Below are 17,882 nucleotides of genomic sequence, written 5' to 3' on the forward strand. Positions count from 1 at the left end.
TATGGTACCAACAGGAGTCCCCCAAGTCTTTAGTCAAGAGAGTCGTTTGGCTGGAGACTTTAAATCAAATCCATGTACGGGCCGAAATGGCTAGATTTCTTAAACCAGTACTCAACACAAGACAATGCTCAACATAACGCAATACTCGACTAGAGGTATCACACGTTGTGAGATTGCTCGGCTGGAGGCGATGCTCGTTACGAGGCTGCTCGGCTAGAGGCTATGCTCGTGGCGAGGCGGTTGCTCGGCTGGAGGCGATGCTCGTTGCGAGGCTGCTCGGCTAGAGGCTATGCTCGCTGCGAGGCGGCTCGGCTCGTGGTCTTCCTCATTGCAAGTATGTACTTTATGTCAGCGTGCACTCAGTATGAGTTTATTCTCGACATGATTCGGGTCTGCTTGTCGGGTTCGCATATTGGGTTCTTTTAATCAGCAACAATGTTGATCAGTGGATCTAGTTGCTCAATAATTTCTGACAATAAATGACAGTATAAGTATGACCGTATAATGAATAAATCAAATTGACAAAGTTTGTCAAGGCAAAATATTGTACTATTTGCCTTCTATAAATAAATAATTTATTCAGTCGTGTGGTAAATCACATGTTGTATAAGTGACATAGTTTAATGGCAGAACGACATTTATTCCCACTCTCTTCAGCTTTGCCAAGCTGGTTTCCACCATTCGTACACTCTCTTTTGACCAGGCATCCCTTTCCAACATGGGGAGCGAAGGAAGCCACATCACACAGAATGACACACATTTTGCACCTAGTGCGAAGTAACGAAAGAAGGAAGGAAAGAAGGTTGCTCTTCAAGCTAAAGTCGATGAGCTAGAAGCTCATAACAAGAAGATAGCAATGAAGAATGAGGTCCTCTAGGAGCAGTATGAGAAGCTCTTTGAGATGCTTCGCAAAACTAGGTGTACTCAAACACACGAGCTCGTTGCCCCTGTAGACATCAACCATCATCTGGGTGCCCCTCAACACGGAGGGTCACCTCCCTTCGACATGGGTATCCTTGATGAGGAGTGAGCTAATCATCAAAACATTGATCAACATGAGACTTCTCTCAACCCAGATGCTTCGACCCAAAGTAGAAGAAGTGGAGGAAGACACCTCATTGCAGAAGGGTTAGAAAGATTGAAAGTCGTTTATCGTGATTACCGAGACTTCCTAAAGCAACATCGAGAGAATTCCCTCCACATATGCTCGTAGATCAATGACCCAACTGAATCTCGTGGTTCATTTTTTCACCTCCACCGTGAATCTGCAGAAACCAGGGGAGGAAGGAACTCACCTTCGTACCACCAACCAAGTGATGAAAGCAACTCACCATTCATTCCACCTACCAGAAGACGAGTGGTACAACTTGTACATGTGAAATCCTAGCATTCACAAATAATCAAAAACCCTCAAGCTTGACAACTCAACTAGGGGAGCACTTATGCCCAACAAGAGTTATAGTCACCAACAATGTCTTATTGCACGCCAACAACAACTTCAGTGCATGGCATACGAAGATAACGCTATTCAGCCCTCTTGCATCTGCTTCAAACATTTCCCCTCGTAACAATGCAAACACTACAACTCGTAGAAAGCTTCACACACTCTTGATCAAGACAGTGTGAAGCAAAACCAATTTATGGTGCCAACAAGAACTTCATCAATAGAGGGCAACCCCAATTCTCAAAAGCTTCACACACTCTTGATCAAGACAGTGTGAAGCAAAACCAATTTATAGTGCCAACAAAAGCTTCACCAAAGGAGTTCAACCACAATTCTCAAAAGTTTCACACACTCTTGATCAAGATAGTGTGAAGCAAAACCAATTTATGGTGCCAACAAAAGCTTCATCAATGAAGGGCAACTACAATTCTCAGACCTTCAAAGCAAATTCAATTTATATGGTTCATCCAAACCTTCAACTACTACAAGGTGTGGCTTGCATCATAATCTTTTGCTCAACAGTGTGGAAGCAAAATTTGTATATGTTGTCTCTCCCACATTTTCAAATTTCTAGTTTCCCAAAAAAAAAAAAGGGAAATTCAACAAAGCTTCATCCATGGAGGACAACTACAAATTCTCAAAAGCTTCACATTATCTTGATCAAGATAGTGTGAAGCAAAATCAATTCATGGTACCCAACAAAAGCTTCAACTCCAAAGCTTCACCAACAAAAGCTTCATCAATGGAGGACAACTACAAATTCTCAAAAGCTTCACACTATCTTGATCAAGATAGTGTGAAGCAAAATCAATTCATGGTACCCAACAAAAGCTTCAACTTCAAAGCTTCACCTACAAAAGCTTCACCCACAAAAGTTTCAACATAAAAAGATCACCTACAAAAGCTTGACCCACAAAAGCTTGACCCACAAAAGCTTCAACCATAAAAGCTTCACCCACAAAAGCTTGACCTACAAAAGCTTGACCTACAAAAGCTTCACCCACAAAAACTTCACCTACAAAAGCTTGACCCACAAAAGCTTGACTCACAAAAGCTTCACCAACAAAAGCTTGACCCACAAAAGCTTCACCTACAAAGCTTCAACACAAAAGCTTCACCTACAAAAGCTTCACACTATCTTGATCAAGATAGTGTGAAGCAAAATCAATTCATGGTGCCCAACAAAGCTTCACCTACAAAGCTTTAACACCAAAGATTCACCTACAAAGCTTTAAAATATATATATATATATATATATATATATTTTTTTTTAATTTTTTTTGGAAATTCGAGAATTCAAAAATTCGAAAATTTGAAAATTCAAAAATTTGGAAATTCGAAAAAAAAAATTTTGCCTAGGCCTCATCTTCTTTGGGCCTAACAACTTTCATAATAAATATATATAAAGAAGGAGTTTTGGGCTACCACTTAGAAAGGAAATGCCTTATTCGTCAACTCCCTCAACCAGAGACTTGGGGGACTCCTACCATATGCTACTGCACCTTGATACTCGGAAGTCTCACGACCACTCAGTGACTTGGATTTTTCAAGTCTCCAAACGAGAAGGCAGAACCCCAGAAGGAGGAGGCACCGAAGGTTGATAATTTGGAGCTTCATTACGCGGTACAGCCCCAGAAGACGAAGGCAATAAATGCCTTTGGAACAAACCCACAAACTTTTGATGATCAAGTAAAATCTGACCATCAGATTCCTGCAGCTGGTCAAGCTTCCTCTTCATGTTTGTAGCATAGTTATGTGCGAGCCTGTGCAACTATTTATTCTCATGCTTGAGCACTCTGATCTCCTGTTTGAGACTTATCACTTCAGCTCCAATGATTCAACTTGGCGGGTTCGAGCAAATAGGCGTTGGGCCATATTAGACACAGAACCTGCACATTGAACACTGAGAGCCAGATAATCCTTAACAGCCAACTCATCAGACCGTTTGGAAAGTAGTCTGTTATCTTTGGGAGTGAGAAGGTTCCTGGCCACCACCGCAACGGTCATATCATTCTTCATCACAGAGTCCCCAACGGTAAGAAAACCAATAAGGGATAAGAAGGATGGGCGCCATATGTTGTCTTGAGAAGGCATGGCTGCCTCTTCACCAAAGTTCAAGTCAAAACGACGGTCAGATGGGCCAGACATTTTCATAAATGAGGTGCAATAAATCTCTGAAGTAAGGGGAAAATTCCTACAAGCAATAACTCTCTGAATGTACTCCTTGCACACAATTAGTGCCCTTATAAAAGAAAGGGCAACAAGGCCGTTGGTTCAAAAATCGAAGTGGCACCACTTTCCAAATTCTGAAGAGGCACCACTCTCCGGATTTCGAAGAGGCACCGTTCTCTGAATCTCGAGAGCCAGATCCCCGATAGGATTGCTTGTTCGAAAACCGAAGAGGCACCACTCTCCGAACTTCGAGAGCTAAATTTCATTGAATAAAGCTTGTCTGCAATTTTCACACTCAACATCAGCTTTCCAGATACAACATACCACTTTTTCAAAGCGCTCTGACAAAGTTAAAACATGTGAAGCTTGCAGCTCCCACTACATTGCTATAACCAAGAAGGGTAAAGGAATAGCATTATTACTTGCTCAAAAATCGAAGAGGCACCGGCCTCCGAATCTTGAGAGCCAGACTCCCAACATGATTACTTTCTCAAAAATCGAAGAGGCACCGCTCTCCGAATCTCAAGAGCCAAACTCCCAACAGGATTGCTTTCTCAAAAATTAAAAAGACACCGCTCTCCGAATCTCGAGAGCCAAATCCTCGACAGGATTGCTTGTTCGAAAACCGAAGAGGCATCGCTCTCCGAACTTCGAGAGCCAAATTTCCTTGGATAAAGCTTGTCTGCAATTTTCACACGCAACATCAGCTTTCTAGATACCACATACCACTTTTTCAAAGTGCTCTGACAAAGTTAAAACACGTGAAGCTTGCAGCTCCCACTACATTGCTATGACCAAGAAGGGTAAAGGAATAGCATTATTACTTGCTCAAAAATCGAAGAGGCACCGCCCTCTGAATCTCGAGAGCCAGACTTCCAACATGATTACTTTCTCAAAAATTGAAGAGGCACCACTCTCTGAATCTCAAGAGTCAGACTCCCAACAGGATTGCTTTCTCAAAAAATTGAAGAGGCACCGCTCTCCGAATCTCGAGAGCCAGATCCCCGACAGGATTACTTGTTTGAAAATCGAAAAGGCATCGCTCTCCGAACTTCGAGAGCTAGATTTCCTTGGATAAAGCTTGTCTACAATCTTCACACGCAACATCAGTTTTCCAGATACCACATACCACTTTTTTAAAGTGCTCTGACAAAGTTAAAACACGTGAAGCTTGTAGCTCCCACTACATTGCTATGACCAAGAAGGGTAAAAGAATAGCATTATTACTTGCTCAAAAATAGAAGAGGCACCGCCCTTCGAATCTCGAAAGCCAGACTCCCAACATGATTACTTTCTCAAAAATTGAAAAAGCACCACTCTCCGAATCTCAAAAGCCAGATTCCCAACAGAGCCAGACTCCCAACAGGATTGCTTTCTCAAAAATTGAAGAGGCACCGCTCTCTGAATCTCGAGAGCCAGATCCCCGACAAGATTGCCTGTTCGAAAATCGAAGAGGCATCGCTCTCTGAACTTCGAAAGCCAGATTTCCTTGGATAAAGCTTGTCTGCAATCTTCACACACAACATTAGCTTTCCAGATACCACATACCACATTTTCAAAGTGCTCTGACAAAGTTAAAACACGTGAAGCTTGCAGCTCCCACTACATTACTACGACCAAGAAGGGTAAATGAATAGCATTACCACTTGTTGTTAGGGAAACTCCTATATATGTCGACCTTCATCCTTCATGGGCAGGCAGACCTGCAAAAATGCTCAACCCTTCCTCATATCTGAGAGGGCACTCCCAACGAAGCCTCTCGAAATACTCAGTTTTCTTCCCCCCCAATAATACCTATACAAACAAGCCACACCAGAGCAAGAGTATCTCATATCATCAAGGTAAAAAGCAAGATTATCCCATATCATGCTTTTTCCCTGTCTTTTCCTTTGCCATTGTTCTTACCTGCAAGACAAGGAGAAAGAGAGCAATTAGTTAGCACTTGGAATCAAGCTTCCAGTCAGAAACTGACTGTCTGGAACCCCTTACCCGATTACTTACCTGGCATTGCTCTCGAGTACTCATCTTCAACATCTTATGCTTCCAGAAAAGATACCACATCTGCCTGAGGAACATATAGGTTAAGTGAGAAGGATACAAGGAAGCATGTGGAGACAAGCGCAACAGAACACATGTCGATTCATCTATTACTTCGTCAACAGCAAAAGTATCCCATATCATCAAGGTCGAACGCACTCTTGATTTGATGGGCTTGTTTTGACCCTCAAATTCTTGAGTTGGCCTTATACTCTGGAGGAAACCAGAAAACCCTTCAGCCCAGTTCAAGAATAAGCCTGTGGAAAGTTACTTCTTCAAAAGCAAAAGTATCTCATATCATCTCTTCTCCATTTGCTTCTCCTTATCCTTGTTGCTGTTTACGACACAAGGAGAAGGAGAATAATCAACCGGAAGCCAAAGTCGAACCTCTGATCCAGGTTGCTTGCTTGGAAGTCTGATTGCTTACCTTGTCTGTTACCTCTTTCGGCAAATCTCCTAGCTCGGCGACTTGGGGGACTCCTACTATAGGGTTTTGTATCGCACTTGACCAAGCTCGAAACTACAAGTAAGCTTCAAGTGAAATTGATACATTACCTTGTGCATCTTCATCGGTTAAAGATACCACCCCTGGATGGAGGAAAAGTACTTCTAGAGAAGATGCCACATCTACGTATGAGACAGATAAAGCAAGTGAAAATGATACCACACTTCGGTAGTTAAAAGTTTCGTGATTACTCAATGGCTTGGATCTTGCAAGTCCCCAACCGAGGAGTTTCCCTCACTCGGGAACTTAGGAGAGCACTGTTTGTACCATACTTGACCAATCCCGAAACTACTGAGTACCGGTCAACGTTATACCGTCAAGAACCCAGAAGAGTTTCCCTACAACCAGGAGGCCAATCACAGCGCGACACGTGTCAACATCAGAAGCCAATCATAGCGCGACACATGTTAACATCAGAAGCCAATCACAACACGACACGTGTCAATGTCAGAATGAAACTAGAAACTCTCTTCTATAAATAGAGATCATTCTCTCACAATATTTCCTAATGTCATTTGTACTAAATCATTCACTAGTACTCATTAAAGGAGAGCTTGAACATATATACTTGTGTAAACCCTTCACAATTAATGAGAACTCCTCTACTCCGTGGACGTAGTCAATCTGGGTGAACCACGTACATCTTGTGTTTGCTTCCTTGTCCGTATCTATTTACATACTTATCCATACTAGTGACCGGAGCAATCTAGCGAAGGTCACAAACTTAACACTTTTTGTTGTACCAAAGTCCTCACTGATTTTGTGCATCAACAATATATATATATATATATATATTATTTTTTCCTTCGTGGGGCTGTTCTGGGATAGTAGGTTGTATTTGTCTCTTCATGATCAAGATTTCATCATAACGTTTCAATAATAGAGGTTACTTTCATCATAACATATATCAATAACATATTAAATAAATGATGAAAACATAATGATGTCTGCTGAAAAGGAAAAGTAAAGCTCTCTTTATCTTTTTTCTTTTGACAGATGGCCAGCCAATCTCGGAATAATAATAAAGTTAATAATAGAATTATTATAAGAAAACTTATCTTCTTCCTGGTTTTCCACTGGTGGTCGTGTTATTCGTAGAAGGTGGGATCCCCGCAACTGGTATCGATGGTGGTCCGTATAAACCCATCTCAATATACTGAAAAATCTTCCTTCCAACAAGAGGAGCAAAGAACACATAGAAAGCAAAGGCCAGCGCCAGAAACACGGCAACAGCCACCACCTAGAGAGGATGGTAAAGAAGCTGCCATCCATGCTTTTTCATTTTTCAACTGGAATGCTGAAAACCCAAGACTGATCCTTGAGAGTCACCGCCGCTCTGAGAAAAGTCCCGCTCGAAGGTGACCAGTTTAGAGCCGCTGGATCGACCAAATCCAGCCGTTCGTTGTCGGCATCATCGTGTTCCTCCGGAGAAGGCGCAAACTCCACGCTAAACGACATGTCTTTTCTCTAGACTTTCCTTCAGGTACGGCCTTGAGTTTCACTCACGGCAGTAGAGCATTCCTTACTGTTATGTAGATGAAGAATTTTGAGAGAGTAAGAGAAAGAGAGTGAGATCTAGAGTTAGAAACATGAAAAGAAGCGACATGAAGATGAATGAGAAGGTGCAGATGACGGAGAGAGAGATGGAAACGGCGGAGAGCTGGAGGTTTCCGAGATGGCCGACAAACATGGTGGTAGCTGTGTTGTTGCCAAAGTTGCAGATGATAGTGAAGGCGATGGGTCTTTGTCTTTGTCTTTAAATTGGGTAGTTTTTGGGAGAAAAATAGGGCGGAAGATTCGAGATAGAGAGAAATGGGTTTTTGGAGGGTTTTTAAACTGCACAGAGTCTGCAAAGGTTTTCTGGAAAAGCCCCAAAAAGGGAGGTTCTGAGTTCTTGGGTTAAGCAAATTCACAGTGGTAAGATGAAAAAAATGAAAGAGAACCGACATAGCTTTTTGTGTCGTTTCCCACAGACGGCGCCAAATGTTGATGCACAAAATCCGGAGGATCTTGGACCAACGTAAATCCGACCGTGAATCACACAAAGATGTATCGTGGTTCACCCCAATGTTTGGGCTACGTCCACACTGATGTTGATTCCATTTATTGTATGAATGTATAGATTACAATAGATCGGTAATGAAACTCTCTGTGGATGCAACCTTTGCCATTTTGCTCCCTGTTTGGCTGAGAGGGTATTGCCCTCTATCTTATTGTGAGGCTCTCTGGATGTGGGAATTTGTTTCCTTGGATGTATGGCTCTTCCCCTTTCTCTGAAGGTGAGGCCCCTCTTTTATAGAATAAGGGTTCCTTACCTTCTTACATAAATCATGGGCTTAGAAATGAGGCCCAAAAACGAGGCCCAATATATGGTACCAACAATTATAATATCTTATTTTCTAATTACCACAAGAAATATCTGTCAAAGGAACCGTCGATCATCTTCCTTTATACGGAAAAGAATTTTGATGTTCGTGGTATAATCAATTTCGTCTGGTTATGACATAGATAGACGCAAGTACTTACTCTTAAATTTTAGGTAGACAGGCCATGGGTCCACTCCAACAACACCGATAATGTCCCCACTTGGGCACCTGCTCAATCCGTCAGGTGTGAGGTTTAGGTGTGAGGTTTTAATACAAAAGGCCTCGGTGTTAGTTAGAGTGGGGTAATTCTATTTAAATGGCTTGTTCTCAAGCTTTGTGGCCGATGTGGGACAGAGGAATTCTAACACTTACTTCATTAATCAGTGTGGACTAAGTCACTTACGAAATTTCTCTGTAAATCAGTCTGATGATAAAATGTAATTTTACTGCAAAGTCAATTTTTGTTAGAAAAGTTAGTAAGTGGGTAATTTGTTTTATTTTTATGTTATGGTATATGGTATCTTTGACATTTTATGTCATAAGTTTACTATTATGATATCTTTAATATTTTGTCATAAGTTTACTATTATGATGAGGATTAAGATTGTTTTCCTATTTGATTATTGCTTTCTTGTTTCTACAAATAAGGATTAAGATTATTTTCCTATTTGTCATAAGCTTAATTGCAATCAGTTTATCGTGTTTCTTTGATTTGTTTACAATTTCAACTCTTAAAATGCTACATCTAATTGTAATTGAACTTTTCATATACTAGCCAACCTAATATGAGATCTGACCCGGTATGGCCTTCCAATACTTGTCGAATTACATCCAATCTTGTAATTGTCTCAACTTGGCTTTAGGGTATTTCACTCCAACAACATCGTTCATTGAGAAAATTTGGCTGTTCAAAGTTCTCTTAATTAGTTTAACATATATACTTGTATATCCTAAAAGTGAAACAGAGAGAGAGAGAGAGAGAGAGAGAGAGAGAGAGAGAGAGAGCGAAGGCATATATGATGGGTGCAGAATGAAGGGTTTTCTGAATGTAAAGGGTAGAAGACACGAAACAAGAGGACAGAGAGAGAGAGAGAGATGGGAAGAGGTAGGCCTACAGAGACCAAAGGTGGCCCCCATTTTACAGTCCCCGCATAAAACGACATACATTAGGCTGCGTGAGCAGCATGAACAGCGACCCCACCGCCCCTCCTCTCCCTCCCTCTCTATTCATCCCCGATATTTTAATTTCTTTTTCAATTTTAATATTGGTAAATATTTTTAATTTACAGTAAGAGAGAGAGAAAGAGTGCATGTATGTGCATGACATTAAATGAGAGGAACGCATTAGAGCGTTTTATGAGATGAGTTTTATTTTTTATATCATCATCTAAAAAAAAAACTAGATAACTCTCTCTCTCTAGCTAAGGAGAGGAAGAAAAAGAAGAAGCTGAACAAAGGCCGCCTTGACTCTCTGCGTCTTCTCTCTCTGTGTGTATATATATCTTCATCTTTTCCGGATTTTAGCTGTCGTCCGAGAAGATGCTTATTAATTTTTTCCTCATAATTATTTGTTCTCTGCATCCCTGAAGCTGTAGCTACCTAGCAAAAGAGCGTTTGACTCAGAGAATTTTTATTTTACTTAATTAGCTATATAGCTAGGTTTACTATGTTTCTAGTATTCGAGGAGCTAAGAGTCTAAATTTTTTCTGTGGGTTGTCGGTTATATAGTACCTTGAGTCTTTGATCGTTTTTGAGTGCGTATAGCTCAAAACAAGCTGAATAATTAAGAGTAATATTAATTGTTTTCTTTACCATATATATATATATATATGGCGGCTGCTTCTTCATCGATGCCATTCTTTGGAAGTAGTAGCAGAGAAGAAAACCAAAGCCAGATGACTTCGTCAATCCTTCCGCCTTCCTCAAATGCTACCGCCGCAGCCACAGGCACAGCCCCACCACCTCAAAAGAAAAGGAGAAATCAACCAGGAAATCCAAGCAAGTACCTCTTTACTTTTCATGATCATCAATTCTTTGTACACATTTATCGATTTATATAAGATTTCAAAAAAGAAACCCTAAACGAACCTTTGTGAACTCTTTGGTTTGATGAATTAATGGTTGTTAGTTTCTTTGAACTTACTCCTCTATCTGGCTCTGATTTCTTTTCTTTTTTTTTTGTTAAATATCATAAGTTTTCTTTTATTATAATTTGGGTATTCTTTAAAATTTCAACAAAGAAAAAATGTTAATTTTTTTTGGCATTTTTCCCTAGCAGATCCAGATGCGGAGGTTATAGCACTATCTCCCAAGACGCTAATGGCGACAAACAGGTTCATATGTGAGGTGTGCAACAAAGGGTTCCAAAGGGAGCAAAACCTACAGCTCCACAGAAGAGGACACAACCTGCCTTGGAAGCTCAAGCAGAAGACTAACAAAGAACCTAGACGCAAGGTCTATCTATGTCCGGAGCCGTCATGCGTTCACCATGACCCCTCTCGAGCTCTCGGAGACCTCACCGGCATAAAAAAACACTACTCTAGAAAGCACGGCGAGAAGAAGTGGAAGTGCGACAAGTGCTCCAAGAGGTATGCCGTTCAATCGGATTGGAAGGCTCATTCTAAAACGTGCGGAACTAGGGAATACAGATGCGACTGTGGCACTCTATTCTCAAGGTAAATTAATTAGTAGTTACTTGATTTAGTATCTAGCTCCTAATTATTGTTGATTTTCAATCATTCATTCATCGATACATACATTCATTCTGGAGATCTTCTCAAAATTGATCGAGAGGTACAGGCGGAGGTTTATGGGTGTAATACTAATAATCCTCTCTTCTTGGGTAAAAATAGGTGTCTCGCATACGACTATAGTGATCCTTTTATTGAAATTAATCAAACGATTTTTCAGTCTTTCCCCATGAGTGTGCTTGTGTCTGTGTCTGGGTTAATCTGGCAGGACTGTTTCCACGTGAAAAATCTGTGACAAACTGGCATTGCAAGGTTATGTATGTATATGGAGGTTTCAATCACAATTACAGAGAGAAAAACAAGAAAATCATCTATTTATCGATCCTCGAAAACAACGCCAATTTTTCTTTCATCTTTTTGATACTCATGTGTGTAGTAGTAAAAATGATGAGTCGGATTATACAGACTATCAACAGAACATATATATATGGACATGGAAGTAGTGGAGCTATGGAAGGGGAAGAAAGAGCATAATATTAATGTTACTGGAGGGGAGGGGAGGTGGAGCTACTAGCTAGGCTTTATCTTTGTTGTCACATATAACGAGTTGGATGTATATGTCACTCATGAGTTTTGTTCTCTTTCTCGTTGGATTCATGCAATCAGAGCTACAGCTCTTCCCTTCCAGTCCAAGTACTCCTTCCCATGAAATTAAAACGTACACTGATCATGGGACCAACATTCAAATTTACATAGATGCTCTCTCTCTCTCTCCCCCTCGCAGTACTGGTCCAACACCATATTTCTAGCTAGAAAATCGCTTGACAGTTCTTATTCTGATTTGAAATTTTACAAGTCACGTCAGTCGTTCAATGATTAGGGTGACGAGGTTTGTGGACTTGTGACTATCTAACGGAAGTATTCTCTGTGAAAAAATAATTGAACAATGGACCGTTCATGGTTTCCTGCTGTAGTGAAAATTTTTCGGGCCTTCGTTATTGTTCTTGTAGTTTTTTTTTTTTTTTTTTTTCCGTATATTTATTCACCGTAGTAATTTTGAGTATCCTCAGTGGGCTCTCTGAATGAAAATTTAGGAAGGATTGAATATTTCCATCTTCAATCACACTCCCTATCATGCTCCTAAGATAGCAAAATTTCAAGGAAATACTAAATCTACGGAGTGAGAAAGGAGCTACTAATTAAGAACTCCTAGCATTAATTACTATTTTTAATAATTTTTTAAGTAATTTTTTTATTAGTTCATATTTATTATGACTCCCAGAAAATATGATTAAAGTAGAATTTTTTTAGGGAGATTCTAAAATAGCTTTCTAACATTTAGTTAAAATTTAACATAAAATAGAAAGTATAATTGAAGATGCTCTTAGTACTGCTAATTGTCATGGAAAGATAAACTTTTTCTTGCCTTTTTTTTTTTTTGTTCAAGTTTATTACTTTCTAGCACTATAACTTTTTTTCTTTCTCAAGCACTAGTTACATTTTAACTTAAACGGATAAAAATGATTGGTATTCAACTATTGTTTTTATCTGGATGCATCATATATGCATGTCACCACCACATATATGATATATATGTCTTGTTCTTCTATATATACATACATTTTACTATATATATATATATGTCCATGAGATGATATGATATGATGGGGCCTTTCCTTTCCATTTCTTTGTGTGATATACAGGCGGGACAGTTTTATCACTCATAGGGCTTTCTGTGATGCACTGGCTCAGGAAAGTGCAAGGCATCCTTCAAGCTTAAGCACAATGGGCGGTAGCCTCTATGGAAACAACCATATGAGCTTAGGTCCATCCCAAATCCCCTCACTCCAAAACTCAACCCACCTCCCTAACAACGTGTTGAGGTTAGGGAGTAGCGGCAGCGCAAAGTTTGAGCACCTCATCCCGCCATCAAATCCGTCTTCGTTTGGATCACAAGCCATGCCTAATTCTCCCAATTTCTTCATGAGAGACATTGCTAACCAGCAAGGGTTTCAAGATCAGCACCAATTTCCAAACAAGGTATTACATGGACTAATGCAACTTCCTGATCTCCAGAGCAACCCTAACAACAACAGCAGCTCACCCTCATCGAATAGCGCTGCCAATCTCTTTAACCTGAGCTTCTTTTCTAACAATGGTACCAGTCGCAGCATAACTCCTACTGATCATCAGTTTAGTGATGGTAATGGCGGTGGCCAAGGGTTTAGCATGAGTCATGACCATCAAATTGGGTCGGGTTCTCTACCATCTCTCTATGGGAATTCGATGCAACACGAAGGCGGCATGGCTCCGCACATGTCTGCCACTGCATTGCTTCAGAAAGCTGCTCAAATGGGTTCGACTACAAGCACCGAAAGCTCGTCTTTGCTTAGGGGATTAGGTAATTCGTCAACAAGAGCAGCTAAATCCGGAAGGCAACTAGTGTCAGCGCCCTCGAGCGTTGGAGTCAGTTTTAGTGGTGATCATCATCACAGTACTAATGGGGGTGAACAGTACCACTTGAGATCGTCACAGCAGGTGGAAAATGAAAACCATCTTCAAGGATTAATGAACTCTCTTGCAAATGGCAACTCCTCGATTTTTGGAGGCGGGGGACTGGATCATAACAACTTTGGCGGGTTTAGTAGCGGCACTACTGCTACTAGAGTTAGTGCAATGGATCAACAGCATAATAACCCTAATTATGATGAGGCTAAGTTGCACCAAAATTTGAGTGTAAATTTTGGAGGGTCTGATAAACTGACCTTGGATTTTCTTGGTGTTGGAGGCATGGTAAGAAACATGAATGGTGGCCATGGATACTCACAGAGAGATCATCAACAACAACAACATCATGGCATCAATATGATCAGCTCCTTAGACCCAGAGTTGAAGTCAACGCAGGCAAGTCAACTCTTTGGAGGCACCACACTACAGTGAGCCTGCTAGATCGAGGAACTAAAATTACGTTCATGGTATAGGTGAGAGAGTCGATCCTTTTAATATGTAGGAAAAAATAGAAACGGTATCGATTAATTACCAACTCTAGTTGTCTTGACCCCCAAGCATTAGGGTTTCTTGAGTTTTATTTCTATATGTGCATGCCTTAAGGACCACACTAATGGATGTCCAGTACTTTCATCGGTTACTATATTATGTATAATGTGGTACCTTAATTACCTGCTTCTATATTTGGCGATAAAGGAATCCTAAATTAATATTTATCCTCCCTCTTTTGTTGACCAAGTGGTGCATGCTTAATTTTCACATAATAAAATATAAGCATCTAATTATTAATTAGTAATGAGATCGATGCTTATAATTAAATGTGGGAAAATTTTACTATTTGTTGTAAACCGCATGATGTGGCAGTATATGTATGTTGGGCTTTTTTTTAATGTTTTAAAAGAAGAAGTCTCACCATCAACCGCCACATCGTGTGGTTTACAACATAGTCTAAAAATTTCATCCCTCTAACATTTTTCTCAAGTCTGTATTAATTAATTTAATATTGCACATATGTATGAGGTAAGCCATGTTTGAGTTGTATATGTAATCAGAATGTCACAGCATCAGACATGGGCTAGCAGCTGAGCAGGTGCTGTTTGCCCAGAAAATTCAAAATGGATACATTCCAACATAATGGACAAGTGAGAGTTTATTTCTTATTTGTCTGGTTACGAGATATCCCTAACTAATAAGATATTATTGGTATTGCCATGCATCAAGAACAAAGAATCACATAAAATAATTTGAATTTATAAGAGCTAGAGGAGAAGCTCGGGGCGACGAGTTATGTATGCCAAGTTGCCCAGTACCCCACAATATAAACTACGCAAACGAATTCGTTCGGCTACCTAATACCTAACCCTAATGCCCACTTCTACAACCAAGTACAAAACATTGCTTAGTTTTTTAGTATTTAATTAATTAATCGTCCCTCCACTAGTAGAAAAAAGCTCATCTATCACGGTCGATGCCCGTGATAGATTACAATCCACCACGGACATTGTGCCCGTTAGTAATCTGGATGTGATAAAAAGTCACATATTCTATCACGAGTTATGCTCGTTGTCAATTGTAATATAACCACAGACCATGCCCGTTGTAGATTAAGATCTAACACCACGTGCACTATAACCGTTGTGGATTACAAATTGGCCACGGTTAATGGCCGTTATAAAAAAAATTCTAAAAACAAAATAAAATAAAATATTGTTTAATAAATGTATTATATAATATTTATAAACAAAATTACACATTTACTATAATATAACAATTAAATAAAAAATTATAGATTCAAACATTACAGTTGTACACTAAACTAAAGCTAACAACAAAGCGATGAGATATACAAAGAAATACCAAACTATCCAAAGACCTCTAACAAACAAGGACATTGTCACTTGAAGACTTCACATTTCTTTGAACACCTCCAAACAAAGGACCTTGAGAGTGAACTACTACCCCTAATGCTTGAACCTCAGCAATTGTTGCCTCTCTCCATCTGGATGGACATAAGCATACGAAAGAACATAAGAACACAAATTTCCATCAACATATTCCTGATTGAATCAGTTTTTCGTCAATGAGTGAGAAATAACGATACAAACTGGGCACAACCTAAGAGCACAACTGTATAAAGAGATTAAGATCTGCACAGACAGAACTACCAACACAGCTCTAATGCAAAACTTTCATACTCAATCATAAAAAAAATAAGAGGAACCCATTACAACAATTCACAAACACAAGTCAAAATTCGACAAAAAAAAGAATCACATACCGAGAAAGGATTTGCCTTTCAAGATCCATCTTCAGTGGAAACCCACTTCCGTAAGTGTACCCCCAGACTTATCACAACAAGTTTAAAAATCAAAACTCATCACTCAAAGACATCATATACAAAAAACCAACCAAACTTATCATACCAAAATCTTCAGAATCGCGAATGTCTTATAACTGTAACTGATATAAGAACCGGTCATTCTCTAACAAGGATGCACATGGTGCAGATATTTCAACAAACAGAATTATCAACCCGACCATCTAAACCTTCAAACTTTACGAAGATATTCAAGCATTAGAGCTAGAGGTATCAATAATTCAATCCTTAGCAGAGCATCCACTAGATTTATGTATGCCTAATACATTTTCTCTAAACAATAACAAAAAGTTGAGAACCCAAGCATGAAAAGCAGTTTCGTTTTCCTGAATATTTTCATGGTGAGTAATGGCAAGCTTCTTGAGCAAAAGTTCTTATAGTTTACGTGTGATCCTTCGCAACCATTTAGAAGGTACAATTTCTGTTATTTTTATAGAGTGATACAAGTTGCTGCAGTGTCGTGTTGATTGACAAAAGAATCAGATTCTTTTTTACCTCTTGATCAGGCTTTAGAAGGCTCAGCTCAATCTACCTTCCGTCTATGTCTTTAGATGAGTAGGAAATCAGAAACAGAATGGTGATGTACATGTTCCTTTACCTGCTAAGATGCTCTCATACATACTTTAACAACCACTCTAGGCTCTGTCAAATGTAGCACATTGTCAGCTACATTAATATACAATGATTATAGTCTAATGTAGTTTGAAAGAAAAATTTTGGCAATTACCTCTATTACTCGTTGGCAGGACACATCACGATTGCCTTCTAAAGAAGCCAGGATGACAAGAGCAGCTGCAACAGTTGAAGGCCAGTAATGAAGTTGGCCGTGGTCCTGCATCTGCAGCACTGCCAGGTACCTGGCAGGGAAACGGAAAACACATAAATATAACAAAATTCAATACCAGGACCGAGACTTATCACACCAAAGAAAACATCAACCAAACCCATTATCCCAACTTTAGAAATTCCAACTGTAACATCGAATTTTTGCCCCACCCTCACAAAACCCTCAAAAGGCACCAATCAAAAAATAAAAAATTCATGACGATTTCTAGAATTAGACCTCAAACAATCAGTACAGCAATCAAACGATCTTACCTCAAAATGCTTTTCAAGTCCTCCTTGGTTAAGATTCATCTTGAAAAGCTTCAGGCCTTACATCTAAACCAAACACGGAACTATCTCAAACAAAATCAAAACGCAAAGTACAATCATAATCCTTAAATTAGTATGCCCAACCCTAAATCTAATAATTTTAAGAAATACTATAGCACCAATTGAGAGAGGAATTGCGATAATACCTAAAGATCGGAGAGAGAGATGAAAGTAAGAGTGTTTCCTCTGCTGGGGGTTCCGAAAGAGAATTACAGGAAAAACTGATGGATTTATGCATCAGAAACATGAATTAAAGGTGACAATTAGAAGGGGAAGAAAAAAAACCTGAGGGCTTTGATTTTGACGACATATTCGATTTCCACCGGAAGATCTATCTATTTGCAGCGAGGGAGAGGGAGAGGAGTGGACGAAACCGCTTAATTTTAACTTTTATACCAACTCCCCGCGTCTATTTTCTAATAGTGTGAAATTTGAAAGATTTCAAATTTTGGGAAATTTTCGAAAAAAATTTAATCCTGCCTTCTGAATTTTTTTTTTTTAAATAGTGTGCATAATTGCACCACATTTAATGTCTGTGGTAGATAAAACAATGTGGTGTAATTACTAATAATATGGACAACGGTTAATACCTGTGGTGGTTTAATATTTTCATAACGTGCTAATTAAG

At 39.6% G+C, this 17,882-nt stretch overlaps 1 protein-coding gene and 1 long non-coding RNA gene across 4 annotated transcripts; one reads left to right on the forward strand and one right to left on the reverse strand.

The window, feature by feature from the left end:
• The first annotated feature begins 9,826 nt into the window (after positions 1-9,826).
• Positions 9,827-14,438, forward strand: LOC114820528 (protein indeterminate-domain 4, chloroplastic). Its single transcript, XM_029091431.2, has 3 exons — positions 9,827-10,522; positions 10,803-11,199; positions 12,918-14,438. The coding sequence occupies exons 1-3, from the start codon at positions 10,354-10,356 to the stop codon at positions 14,152-14,154; spliced, it is 1,803 nt and encodes a 600-aa protein (XP_028947264.1). The 5' UTR covers positions 9,827-10,353; the 3' UTR covers positions 14,155-14,438.
• Positions 14,439-15,418: 980 nt separating this feature from the next.
• On the reverse strand, positions 15,419-17,693 carry LOC114820673 (uncharacterized). 3 transcript variants are annotated; one of them, XR_011574919.1, is made up of 5 exons: positions 17,401-17,693; positions 17,198-17,260; positions 16,827-16,956; positions 16,001-16,741; positions 15,419-15,721 (listed from the first exon to the last, which is right to left on the reverse strand). It is a non-coding gene; the product is annotated as an uncharacterized lncRNA (long non-coding RNA). The 3 variants fall into 3 exon arrangements; XR_011574918.1 differs by having other exon boundaries at positions 16,595-16,741; positions 17,198-17,277; positions 17,401-17,688; XR_003768107.2 differs by having other exon boundaries at positions 16,595-16,741; positions 17,401-17,686.
• Between the last annotated feature and the right edge of the window lie 189 nt (positions 17,694-17,882).

The sequence above is a fragment of the Malus domestica genome, chromosome 13, assembly GCF_042453785.1.
Source record: "Malus domestica chromosome 13, GDT2T_hap1".
Taxonomy (NCBI): Eukaryota; Viridiplantae; Streptophyta; class Magnoliopsida; order Rosales; family Rosaceae; genus Malus; species Malus domestica.